The sequence below is a fragment of the Paralichthys olivaceus genome, chromosome 11 (genome assembly GCF_024713975.1).
Source record: "Paralichthys olivaceus isolate ysfri-2021 chromosome 11, ASM2471397v2, whole genome shotgun sequence".
Classification (NCBI taxonomy): domain Eukaryota; kingdom Metazoa; phylum Chordata; class Actinopteri; order Pleuronectiformes; family Paralichthyidae; genus Paralichthys; species Paralichthys olivaceus.
In genome coordinates, this window is record NC_091103.1 from 669,208 (window position 1) to 682,072 (window position 12,865).

A 12,865-nucleotide genomic window follows, 5' to 3' on the forward strand; every position below is an offset into this window, starting at 1 on the left:
AACAGATTTAGCCTCTCTGAGGGAGGCTTACACACACACACACACACACACACACACACACACACACACACACACACACACACTCACTCTCTCACACACACACACACACACACACACACACACACACACACACACACACAATAGGTCTCAGTAGGCTCAGGGTGTGCAGGGTAAAGCTTTACTGTTTGGTCACATTGTCCAGATCGAAAAAGAAGAAAACTCTGTGGAAAAGTCTGGGAACACACACACACACACACACACACACACACAGACGCACACTGGGTTATGATCTGATTCAAAAGAAGGACGTTCACGTTTAAAGGTGCAGTTTGTAAGATTTGGTGACATCTAGTGGTGAAGGTGCAAATTGCATCCACATAAATGCCCTTTCCCCAACTGTGTAGAGATATCAGTTATTAGCACATCAGGGTTTAACATCACAAATAACAAATACGTTCCTCTATCACTGATAAATCTGTTTTACTTGTAAAGACTTGCACGTGTTTTCATTTTTAACGTTCTTCTTTGTCTCCTGCAGCCAGATGTTTTCCTCGATGTCAGAATGGAGCGCTGTGTCGACGGCCTAATCGCTGTGTGTGCAGACGAGGTTTCTATGGTTCTCGCTGCGAGTTTTCCACGGTGACCTTGTCCCTGCTGGAACGGCCCCTGACCTCCATCCAACCCACCATCGTCCCTCGCCTGCCTCCTGTCCATTTCAACCCCCTCCACCCCCCTCCACGGCCGAGCACCACCCCTCAGCGAATCACCAACCCTCCTCAGAGCCACATCTCTCAGCCCGTCTCCACCACAGCCATTTTAAACACTGAACCAGGTGCATCACACCTGAACCCAGCCAAGAGCCACGACACAGAGGGCGATGCTCACACACAGAACTCTGGTCCTGACTACACTGGACTCAGAACCAAAAGTGTTTCCAAGAGGTTTCCGGTGCAGGAGCAGAACAGACATGCTCTGAGAAGTGAGGAGGTGAAGATGAAGGCAGCAGCTGAGGAAACAACAACAAAAGCTGAGTCGAAACCTGAGTTTACCGACCTCCAGCTCTGGGCGAGAGACGAGGAGAGAGCAGAGGTCACAGAGAGAACGGCCAAAATAAACTCTGACTCAGAGCCGGACGAGGACGAAGACTCACACTCAGAGAAACAACTTGTCTCCTCTAAAACTTCAAATCTGGAGACTGAGATCCAGGAGAAAGTTTCTCCATGGTCTCAAACGAATGAACGGTTGAATAAAAACCAGAATCCAGAGACTCTGTCAGGGTCTGAGAGTGAACAAAGCGTGAACCGTCAGTCTGACTCACAGAACTTAACAGATGATGTAATTCCAAATACAGAATCCAGCATCAGGTCTGATTCAAGGTCTAAAGACCAAAGACCAAAGACCTTGAACATCCTCGACCTGGTGTCTGGTCTGAGGACGGAGGAGAGGGTGGAGGCCGGAGAGACGAGGAGGAAGGAGGAGGAGGTGAAGACTGCAGGAGCCAAGAATCAGCCGCTGAGGTAAGATCGCTCCTCTTCTCATGTTCAGAGCCGGAAACTGCTCAGGGGCCCCGAAAGTCCCCAGTTCACTCAATGAATCGATATAATGTGATCAGTATAAATCAGGACCTCGTGTAGACGAACAGTCAGACACATGAAACATCTCAATTTATATCTGATTTATGTTATCATTATTATAGAATATTTTATTCATATCTGATTTATATTATTATTATTATATAATATTTTATTAGGCTCCTTCTCCTCTTCCCCCTCTTCTTCCCCCTCTTCTTCCTCCTCTTCTTCCTTCTCTTCTTCCTCCTCTTCTTCCTCCTCTTCTTCCCCCTCCTCTTCCCCCTCCTCTTCCCCCTCTTCTTCCTCCTCTTCTTCCTCCTCTTCTTCCTCCTCTTCTTCCTTTTCTGTGAAAACAATTTTGTGTATCATCGTTCAGAGCTCAGACTGAAGAGGTGGTGCAGTTCTCTGATTAGCCACTAGGTGAAGCTGTTCACTTGATAATACTGTAAGGGAAGGCTCTCTCTCTCTCTGTCTCTCTCTCTCTGTGTCTCTCTCTCTCTGTCTCTCTCTCTCTGTTGCTCTCTCTCTGTCTCTCTCTCTCTCTGTGTCTCTCTCTCTCTGTCTCTCTCTCTGTGTCTCTCTCTCTGTGTCTCTCTCTCTGTCTCTCTCTCTGTTGCTCTCTCTCTCTGTGTCTCTCTCTGTGTCTCTCTCTCTCTCTTATTCGTGGATAAACCACTAATAATTATGATCATAAAAAATAAACATGTTTCATTACATTCTCCTGAAGCTTTTATCCAAAGTGAACAATACGTGCATTAAACATCTCTGAGGGGCCGTCGGGTTCAGCATCTTGCCCAAGGACACTTCGGCATGGACTGGAATTCGAGCCGCTGACCTTCTTGTTGGAGTACGACCACTTTACCCCCTCAGCCACATGACGTTAAGTCTCAAGCTGAAGTGAAGCAGATTAAAACTTTAAGGAACATCAGTGGTCCTGATCCCAGGGGGCGCTGTAGATCAGTAAAATAAGTGGCACACAAAAACAAAATTGGTAAAATCCTCAGATGAACTTTAACGCCATCTAGTGACCGGAGCAAAAACAGCAGTTACATGCTCTTGTATTTGTTGGAAGGCCGAGCAGCTGCGTCGTGTTCCAGTCTTCAAACACTGAGAGACTTTACAAAGCGAAGCCAAGTATGTTTGTCTCCAGATCAGTGTGGGAGATTTTCTTATGAAATGGTCAGAGGTCAACATATCCATCACTGGACACTGGACGTTTGCGTCTCCTCTCCCCCGTTTGGACAATTTGGACAGTTTGTCAGAGGGAAAAAGCAGATCATTGCGAGTCTCCTCCGTGTTAACAATCAACATAATCCCAGAGTCAGAGGTCAGAGGTTGTGGAGGTCAGAGGTCAGAGCCTGGGTCAGGACAGACTGTGGGAAGACGGGGATGTGATCCAAACCTCTTTTTCTTCTGAAGGTTCCAGAATGAGAGAAATGACCTGAAGTGTCTGAGTGGCAGCAAGATAAGAGCTGAGGGGCGGAGCTGATTAAACACTGGATCCTTCGCTCAAGGAAAAGAGATGATGCCGTCCCACAATTCACTGCAGCAGCAACATTTAAAGTGATGCAGCTCTGTTGTTTGACCACGACTGAAACAAACATGTATGAAACGTACTTAGTGACAATAAGAGTCAGTCAGGCTCTGATAAAATCCTCAGAGCTTCTCAGTTTGATCTGCAGCGTCCATCAGCTGAGACGTCTGAGCTCAGACACACAACAAGAATCCAGAATAAACACTCAGCACGTCTGAGTGTGATAGTTACCATCTGCTTCTCCTCACCTGCTATTAAAGCCACTTAAACACAGAGACACAGAGAGAGACAGAGAGAGACAGAGAGACAGAGAGAGACACAGAGAGAGACAGAGAGAGACAGAGACACAGAGAGAGACAGAGAGACAGACAGAAAGAGACAGAGAGGGTGGCGTTGTGTGTATAACCTGTGTGTGTGTGCGTGTGTGTGTGTGTGTGTGTGTGTGTGTGTGTGTGTGTGTGTGTGTGTGTGTGGTGAGACAGTGTGAGGGAGGCCCAGGCCATGCTGCTGAGGAAGACTCTGTCCAGGAGTGGAAGGGGAGACAAGATGGCCGCCCTGCTGATGAAGCACATCGAGAAGGAGAGGAAGAGACTTCACATCATGTCCTCCTCTTCAAACGCGTCCTCCTCATCTTCATCAGTGAAAGTCAGTGTGAAGAGTTTCCACACTCAGAAGGGCCAGTACACCGTCCACGTCTCTGCAGCTGCAGGTCAGTTAAACAGTCACGATCATTAACAATCAGCTGTTGAGACTTGATTCATCTATTCCATCCTGTATTCTGACATCACCACATCCTCTGCATCAGCTCCAAACATCTTATTTTTAATTCTTAATTTAAGGACCAAACCACAGTGTGTGTATTCACTGTGTGTAATGTGTGTATCTGTCTGTGGTGGGTCACAGACACGAGAGCAGACGCTGTAATCAGGTTTGGACATGTTAACACAATCTGACAGTTTATTTAACACACATACCAAAACACATGGGTCACCATTTTCTATAACAACCAGTGTGCAGCTCAGAGATAAACTGTACACACAGGTCAGGACTGTCAGACGTATATTGTTGGAACCTTTTTTTTTTTTTCCATCTCGGTCCAAAAACAAGTCGAGTGTGATTTAATGGAGCTGGAATGCCTGGTTTTTAGTGTGTGTGTGTGTGTGTGTGTGTGTGTGTGTGTGTGTGTGTGTGTGTGTGTGTGGTGCAGATAAGCTGACAGTTAATACAAACTCATAGTTGAGCCACAATCACTGTGATCAGAACAGTAAACAGTTCCTGTTATTGTCCAGTTATGTAGAGAACTGACTGGAGAACAGTCAGTGTAAAGTTGATGGAGTCTTCACACCCCCACCCTGTTCCCTGACCTGCACCTCCCCTGAAGTGTAACTGTGTGTCAGGGCGCCGAGAACTCAAGAGCTGTGATTGGTCCGAATCAAACATGGACGACGTCTTTCTTGTCCTCGTTGCAACATCTATCAACTCCAACACGATCCACCCGGTGATACTCGCCAGCACCACACTCTGCCACCACTAGTGTTGTGTAGACGTGTGGGAGTTGTGCTCACACACGTCTACACAACACTATGAATGCTCGGCCGTGTGTGTGTGTGTGTGTGTGTGTGTGTGTAGGCTACATGAGTAACTACAGCGTCGCCTCAACACAGAAGCATGAATCTGACTTTGGATGAAGGATGAATAGAAGTTTTGTTGCTGTAGCCAGAAAAAACTGTAACACCATGATTTCTTGTGTCCAATCTGCTAACATGGAGGAGGTTGGGTTTATGACCTGTGCTGCCACCAGGGGGCGATTCAGACGATCTGACTTCACTTTTAGGAGCTGTCATGTCGTCCAACACTTTTTCCCTCTGGAGCCAGACTGATGGAAACATGGTCACACAGATGATGTGTGTGTCGGCACATGTGACTGACGTGTGACATGTTGAATCAATCATGTCATGAATGACATCATCATGTTGTTGTAGTAATGTGCTCATAGTGTTAACACTGTTCCACTGCTCATGTTTATTGTTGTTCTGCTTCACTGGCTCAGTGTGTGTGTGTGTGTGTGTGTGTGTGTGTGTGTGTGTGTGAGGACATGAGCTCATAGCTGCAGGAACAACCAGTCTCTATTCCAGCAGGGCAGTCGGGCCCTCAGCTGGGGCCCCTGACAGATATCACTGTCTCTGAAGTTCATCATGATCATCAACAAATCTACTGCAGAACTTCATAGAGCCTCAGTTTAACAGTGATCGCTCAGGAAGTACATCATTTAGTACTACTGCAGTACTGTTTGACAGGTTTAAGTACTACTGCAGTACTGTTTGACAGGTTTAAGTACTACTGCAGTACTGTTTGACAGGTTTAAGTACTACAGCAGTACTGTTTGACATGTTTTAGTTCTATGCAGTAGTATTTGACATGTTTTAGTACTACAGCAGTGGTGCTAGAACATATCAACCTTTACTGCAGTGATATGTTGTGAACCTGATGTCAGTAGAGAACGTGTCACACCATCTGCAGCTTCATTAACTTTCTTCTCTTTAGTTTTCACAGTTGATTTACACAAACTAACGCAGCCTCTCTGTCTCTGTGTCGACACTGAGGACGTTTGTGTGAGTAACTTTCACCATCAGAGGATCTATGTTTGTGTTCAGCTCCATATTGAGGCCGTAGGTTCAGTACAACATGGAACACGTTAACACAACAAACATGAAGAGTGAAAGCGTGTCATGCAGCTCTTCTCTGAAGACACTTTGGCTTCAACACATTCAGTGAAAACCAGAGCAGTGTTGCATCATCAGCCTGACGTCCTCCAACGTCCTGGAGCCGGTTATGAAACCGTGAGCAGTGACGGATCGTCTCTGTTCGTACCAGAGGAAGGCCAATAACAGAAAAGAGGACAAGCAAGAAAGGAGGGAAGAGAAGAAGAGGAAGGAAGGAGGGAAAGAGAGAGAGAGATTTGTGTACTAATACTCTCTCTCTCTGTGTGTGGACTGATGGACCAGATCCCTGTTAAACATTTAGTTTGGAGCCAAGCCCAGTCCTGCACACTGCTTTCAATTATCTCTCTACCTCTCTCTCTCTCTCAGGCACTGTTGCTCGCTCGCTCACACTCAGGAGTGTTTAGTGAAAAACAGAGAGCGCAGAGAGAGGGGGGGGAAACGTGTGGTCGTTTACTTCTTCCTTCCTTCCCTCCTTTTTTTTCCCTGCGACACTCATTTTCACTCGACCCCCGGATCAGTAAGAAAGAGAGAGAGAGAGAGAAAGAGAGGTGGTGGGGGGGACGAGCAACGTACAGTCAGAGTAAAGTGAGAGGGGAGAGGTTTTGGAGACGATGCGACACACAGAGAAACTCTGAGTGCAACAGTCGACATGCTGCAGCCTCCGCTCTGCTGCTTTCTGCCCGTCATCGTCTTCTTCTTCTTTGTGTCTCCTCCAGCTGATGGACAGACCATCACAGCAGCAGGAGGAGGGGGAGGAGGAGGGGTGGAGAGGATCCAGGTGATGTTCACGCCAACGATCTGCAAAGTGCGCTGCAACCAGGACCGATGTGTCAACTACTGCGAGAGAGGCAACGTGACCACGCTGTACAGCAGCAACACTGAGGGGGGAGGAGGAGGAGGAGAGGGACGGAGAGACGGCTCCCATGGTCCAGGCTTCAGAGTCTGTAAGTTCAACTTTGACCTTTTCTCTTCTTCTGCTGTTTCCAGCTCAGTGTTCGGTCTGATCCAGAGACACTGATCTGTCTCACAATCAGTTGTTCACGTTTGTGTTACTGTTGTGTTTCGTTATCAGTGTTTGAAGTGGGTCTGAACTCACTGCACCAGCTTCTCTTTCTTCTCCTCCATGTTAGGCTCTCTGTGTCATTGTAGCTGGCAATACCCATGGTGCACTGCAAGACGCTCACTTGGTCCTGGTCTCACGATAGACATAGAAAAATGGACATAGACAAGGGAGTCCAAAAATGTGAGAGCAGAAGTTTCACGTGCACAGAAACAGCGTGAGCACAAGCAGAGCAAAGCTAAACACCAGCAGGGCTGTTTGAGTTAATCAATGATTGTGATCATTTAGACCATGAAGCATGGGGGGGGGGTACCACAGTGTGATTGTCAGCTAGTTCTGTCCAATGAGTGCAGGTGGATGGTGTAGGTGGGCCCTCCGCTCCTCCAAATATGGTTACTTCTGGTTTCAAACAACCAAGATGGCGCTTGAGGCATCAGCTCCCAAACCAATGGTGGCGTCTCGGTGACGCTGCTGCTAAGTGACGTCCACAGAGACAGAGTGAGGTGATGCTGAGCTGCTTCGTCTGTGTGACACTAAGACGGGACAGAGTCTCGTCCACACCGAGCTGCAGGGAGCTGGGATGGTTCACAGCTCCTTCACGTATAAATCCAGTCGACCACCAACATACGTTAAACTGGCGCTGCCTCGTTCGGCCGTCCCGCTGCAGAGCCTGAGAACGAATATCTGATCTGAACATATGAGGTTACATGTGTTACGTGTGAAGCGGCTCCAGCTGTGTCATGTGACCCGCAGATCTTTGATGGTTGGCAGAGTTCAGACTCTGAAGTGAAGCCAGTGAATAGTTGTGCAGCGTGAACTGACTCCAGGTCAGTGTTTGTTAAATCATTCCTGCTGGCAGCAGAGTTAAAAAAAGGCTCAAACTGAAAGATTCTTTATCTGCAAATCGTCTCCACCTCCTTCCACCCGGAGGTGATTTCAGACTGATGCTGTCTGTGCTCAGGTGACGGTGACCATCACTGAGCTGGTTCCACACCTGGTTTCAGTCTGAGCTGGAATCACTTCAGTGAGTCACATGAGAGAAGATCTGGCACAAAGTCTCTCTAACACATGGTGAACACTGTGAACGTGCTTTTTTAAACTCAACTGGAAAATAACTGAAGAGAATAAGTCACAAAGAGTAAAAACTCAAAATCACATTAGATTTCTCCCAGGAGTCAAATCTTGGTGTTTAGTTATCGGCTGGTGTCGGATGTTGAGAGACGTTGCGTCTCCACTAAACAGAAATGAAGCTGAAGTATTTCTGATACAAACGATCTTGTTGTGATGATGTCATGAGCAGTATCGTGGAGTAGAGCCGAGGTATCGAGGTCCCGCCCATTCATGAGGTCGACTAATCCTGTGTCAGTCTCAGCTGTCAATCATGACGTCTCCGCCTGTTTTTATATCATCAATAACTAAATAAACCAAACTGATCAGAGAGAGAAGAACGAAACATCTTTGACAAACATTTATTCAACTTTGAGTTTTTTTAGTTTGGTTCACGTCCCATCTGCTAACATGGAGGAGATGAATGACCTATACTGCAGCCAGCCACCAGGGGGCGATCCAGACATTTGGATTCACTTTCCGTTGCTGACGTAGTCGCTCGTAAATCCTTATCATCCCTTTGTGTTTCCTTCCTTGATGATTAACTGGGTCTGACTCAGCAGTAAATTACTTTTATACTGATTTTCTGGATGTTTGGAAAATAATACAATGAACTGAAGAATCAGAGGATCAGTGATGACATATGGCTTTCATCTATCATTAACACACACACACACACACACTACAGAGCAGGAGGTGATGACATCATGGGTCAAAAGGTCAAGTCCCTCGTCCGAGCAGCTGCTCCTCCGTCACCTTGTTTTTCTTTCTCTGAATTAACGTCACTCACTTGAACCCGTCATCATTCTCAACCTTTACCTGCAGACTTAACGCGACGTCTGAAGCTCTCACTCTTTTCATTCTCTCCATGATGACCTCCATCCTTCTCCGTCTCCTCTCTGTCTTCTCCACCTCCGCTGCTTCGCTTCCAAAATCATTTAAATCGTCACATGTGAGAAACTGGATCAATGAAAAGTTTTGTTTATGTGAGAAATAACTTGAAGGTTTATTATAAATGGATCTATAATGTAAAATGTATGATGTCAAATCTGAATTTAGAAAGTAACTGTAGCTGTGACGATCAGTATTTCTCTCTCACATTTTTTAGAACTCTTCCATTTAACATGAACTTATCATTTTTTAGTTAACAGAAGATTTGTTGGTGAAAATCTAAAAACATTGACGTGATTGACAGCTGAGATGGACATATGATTTGTCGAGTGGGTGTATGGGCGGGACCTTGATACCAAGGCTCTACTCCACGATCACACAGACTCTGACTCCAAATGATGACATCATAAGATGGCAGCGTTCGTCTCTGAGATATTTTGGCTTCGTTTCTGGAGGAAGAGCCGCCATGTTGTCGTTTCTATTTTCCGTGGATATCGAACAGACCCAGAACGACTGAATGAAGATGAGATCTAAAACAGCTCTCACAGCTTCTCTCTGACCCATTCACTGTTTATCTCACTTCATGAGTCTGACTCATAAAATCCTGAAACACTGTGAACATACACAACTCCTCACATAGACACACATCAGCGTTACACACCACACGGTGAATAATGATCGCAGCATGTGTGTAAAGTGTGAACAACAGAGAAGAACCTGGTTTTAAAGCTGCAGGTTTCCTTCCTGCTGCAGAGACGTGGAATCGGCTCATTAGCTGAAATCTCGGTAACAATACACCGACTTCCTGTGGAACGAGCTCTAACAGGAAGTAGGAAGTGGCTGGCTGGTTCTGTTGGCGCCCGGTCCACTTTCACCTCCGTCCCAACAGGGCGGCAGCTTTGTTTTCATCCACACGTCACCTGGACTCACACAAGACCCAGTGTTAGCAGAGCGACTGTAAACATGATGGATGTGTGTTAGTGTTGGCCTGTGTGTGTGTGTGTGACTAACTGGTTCTTTTTCATTAAATCATTCGACTGTTTGTTTTTGAACCTTTAACAGGTGACTGCTGCAGTTTGATTTGTGTAGTATTAGATGTGAGGAGGTGGCTTGTTGACCTGCAGCCACCATCACGAGGCTTCTCGTTTACTTGCTGCCATGTTGTGCGTCTTCATTTTGAGCCCCTCTGCATGTCTGATCCATGTGTTCTCAGATCTTCTGCCCTCGCCCTCCTCACAGTTGTTTTTCATCTAACAGATAATAAAGATCTAAATTAAAGACAAACCGTGTGAACGTGTGTTTGCGTGTCTCCTGCAGTCCTCTGCCCGCTGCTCTGTAAGAACGGTGGCATCTGTCTGCAGAAGGACCGCTGTCTCTGCCCGCCAGCCTTCACCGGAAAGTTTTGTCAGAACCCCGTCGCCTCCGCTTCCGCCGCAGCTGCCGCGGCCTCGCCGTCCTCCACCAATGAGATCGTCAAGCCCGCGCTCCTCTCCGCCACTGCAGCCAATCAGGAGCTGACCCAGTCGGAGTTCCTTGTGCCGCTGGGACAGAACCAGGAAGCAGCGAGGGCGGGAGGTGAGTCTCTCCAGACAGATTCAATCAAATCAAAACTTTATTTGTATAAGACAACATACATGTTGAGGTTTTGTGTGTGTGTGTGTGTGTGTGCGTGCAGCTTCTGCTCCGTCCATGGTGAAGGTCAGAGTACAGCACCCCCCTGAGGCCAGTGTGAAGATCCACCAGGTGCTGAAGGTCAGAACCAGTGAATCCTGGGATAGGTTGACTGGAGGGGGATCCACTAAACGGCAGCTGACCGTGGTGTTGTTCATCACAGGCTGATCTACAGCTTCCCTTAAGTTCAATCCACCAAGCACCAAGTCAGACCTCACTCTGTCAATGTTAATGGTTATTTTCATCAAGATCCATGAACTGTCAGTGAAGATCTCAAAGAAGACTATCTCACAATTTCCTAGATCTTCACCGAAATGTTGAGTTCTTCTCTGATCCACATCCTCCACCATCGTGATCATCTGTTCAGTAGTTTCTAAATAATCCAGCAAACTAAGAACAAACCAAAGCAGACGGAATGAAAAAGCAGAGGCCGTCCACATACTTTTGGCCATGAATCCGTGTTTCTGTAAAAGACAATGATCAGTAATGATTAATTATGGTTGTCATGATTAAAATGTTCTGATGATGAGACAATGGTTTGTGTCTTCACATCAGGTGTCTGGATTCGGTCCCACCCTGCGGACGCTCTCCTCGCCCTCCTCGCCCTCCTCGGGGTCGGCGGGGGCTCCGGCTCCGTCCGGCGTAGGCGTTCAGGCTCAGACGGTGAGAGGCGACGGCACGTTCACCGAACACTCCGGCTTCAAGTACTGCTTCAGAGAGGTGAAGGACGGACAGGTGAGCGGCAGCGGGGCGGAGTCACGAGGAGCTGGTTTGAACTGGTTTCATAAGTGACAGACTGGGAACCGGTGCTTTACTCCTCTGTGTATATTTTTCCCAGGATCACAAGGTCACAGAGCGTTGACTCACACTGAAAGCAGCTGATTGGCTGTCTGCTTCCTGGTTCAGTGAATATAAACATCGTAAAAAAATATTCGTGAATCAATCTGACTTTGTTTAAAGACGAGTTTTAACCTCCGATTGGAGAGAAGCTGTTTATGATGCGTTAATGAGTCGACTCTGGTTCACATTATCTCCGTGGCTGCGTGTTCACACTCGTCTGCCATGTTTCATGCTCATAATAAAACGCAGCTTGTGTTTCACACAGTAGCTGCTGTGACTCTTAAAAATAAAACCGCTGACACTCGTCTGGACCTGCTGGTCCTCGACTCCACCTCTGACCTCACACATTTTTATTTCTCTCTCAGGGAGCGCTCACCTGTCGTCAGCTGATCCAACTAAATCGACTTTTCTCACATTAAACCTGGTCTTCATGTAAAACATGTGTGTGTTCACTACATGAACATGAAGTGTGTGTGTGTGTGTGTTTGTGTGTGTGTGTGTGTGTGTGTGTGTAGTGCAGCTCTCCTCTGCCTGGACTGAGGAGCAGGGACATGTGCTGCCGAGGGATTGGGAAGGGGTGGGGCATCACCGACTGTGTCCTCTGTCCTGGTAATACAGGTACACACACACACACACACATACAACACACACACACACACACACACATACAACACACACACACACACACACTAATGTGCTACATTAACCTTGACCACAGATATATAGTATAAAGATGGCCGACATGACAGTGAAGCCAGAACATCTGGATCGCCCCCTGGTGTCTGGCTGCAGTATAACTTCCTCCATGTTAGCAGATGGGACACGGACCAAACTAAAAATCAAAGTAGATGTTAAATAAAAGTTTGTAAAGATGTTTCTGTCGTTTCAGCTCGTTCTTCTCTCTCCGATGTTTGTTCAAGTGTTTCTGATCAGTTTGGTTTGAAAACCACGGCTCCAGTGGAGGAAGGTGTCCATCTTTATTTACAGTCACGGACTGTGGAGCACAGGGTGACCAGGGTTTGGACTGACAGGAGGCTCAGTACAATACGCTGCAGAGTGTGTGTGTGTGTGTGTGTGTGTGTGTGAGACTTTAAGCTACTCGTCTCTTCTGAGCAGCATCAGAGTTCTGACTCTCTTCAACAAAAATACCTCCATTATACTGATTTCACCAAAAACAAGTAGAGCCAACACACACACACACACACACACACACACACACACACACACACTTTTCTTCTCTCTTTCTCTCTGTGAAAATCTGAAACTTTATGACTGAAATATTTTGGAAACACTCCAGTAGAGGCTGCTTATATAACTATCTGACAGTATCACACACACACACACACACACTCAGTAATGATGCCTTCATGTTTGTGTAGAAAACTGACTAACAGTAAAGGAATGCAGCTCAGTAAGACTAAAGGCCTTTAACACACACACACACAGACACACACACACACATCTGCCC

The 12,865-nt window shown here is 46.8% G+C and overlaps 1 protein-coding gene across 6 annotated transcripts in view; it reads left to right on the top strand.

Annotated features, from left to right (window-relative positions):
* Nucleotides 1–12,865, top strand: part of LOC109647947 (latent-transforming growth factor beta-binding protein 4) — a 33,914-nt gene that overhangs the window by 6,780 nt on the left and 14,269 nt on the right. For 4 of the 6 annotated variants that reach the window (XM_069533894.1, XM_069533896.1, XM_069533895.1 and 1 more), the window contains exons 3-9: nucleotides 539–1,517; nucleotides 3,588–3,814; nucleotides 6,545–6,772; nucleotides 10,204–10,461; nucleotides 10,562–10,638; nucleotides 11,113–11,292; nucleotides 11,913–12,015. In XM_069533894.1, coding sequence (XP_069389995.1) covers nucleotides 539–1,517; nucleotides 3,588–3,814; nucleotides 6,545–6,772; nucleotides 10,204–10,461; nucleotides 10,562–10,638; nucleotides 11,113–11,292; nucleotides 11,913–12,015 — 2,052 coding nt within the window. The remainder of the gene's footprint in view (nucleotides 1–538; nucleotides 1,518–3,587; nucleotides 3,815–6,544; nucleotides 6,773–10,203; nucleotides 10,462–10,561; nucleotides 10,639–11,112; nucleotides 11,293–11,912; nucleotides 12,016–12,865) is intronic. The other 2 variants (XM_069533897.1, XM_069533899.1) reach the window with 1 other exon arrangement.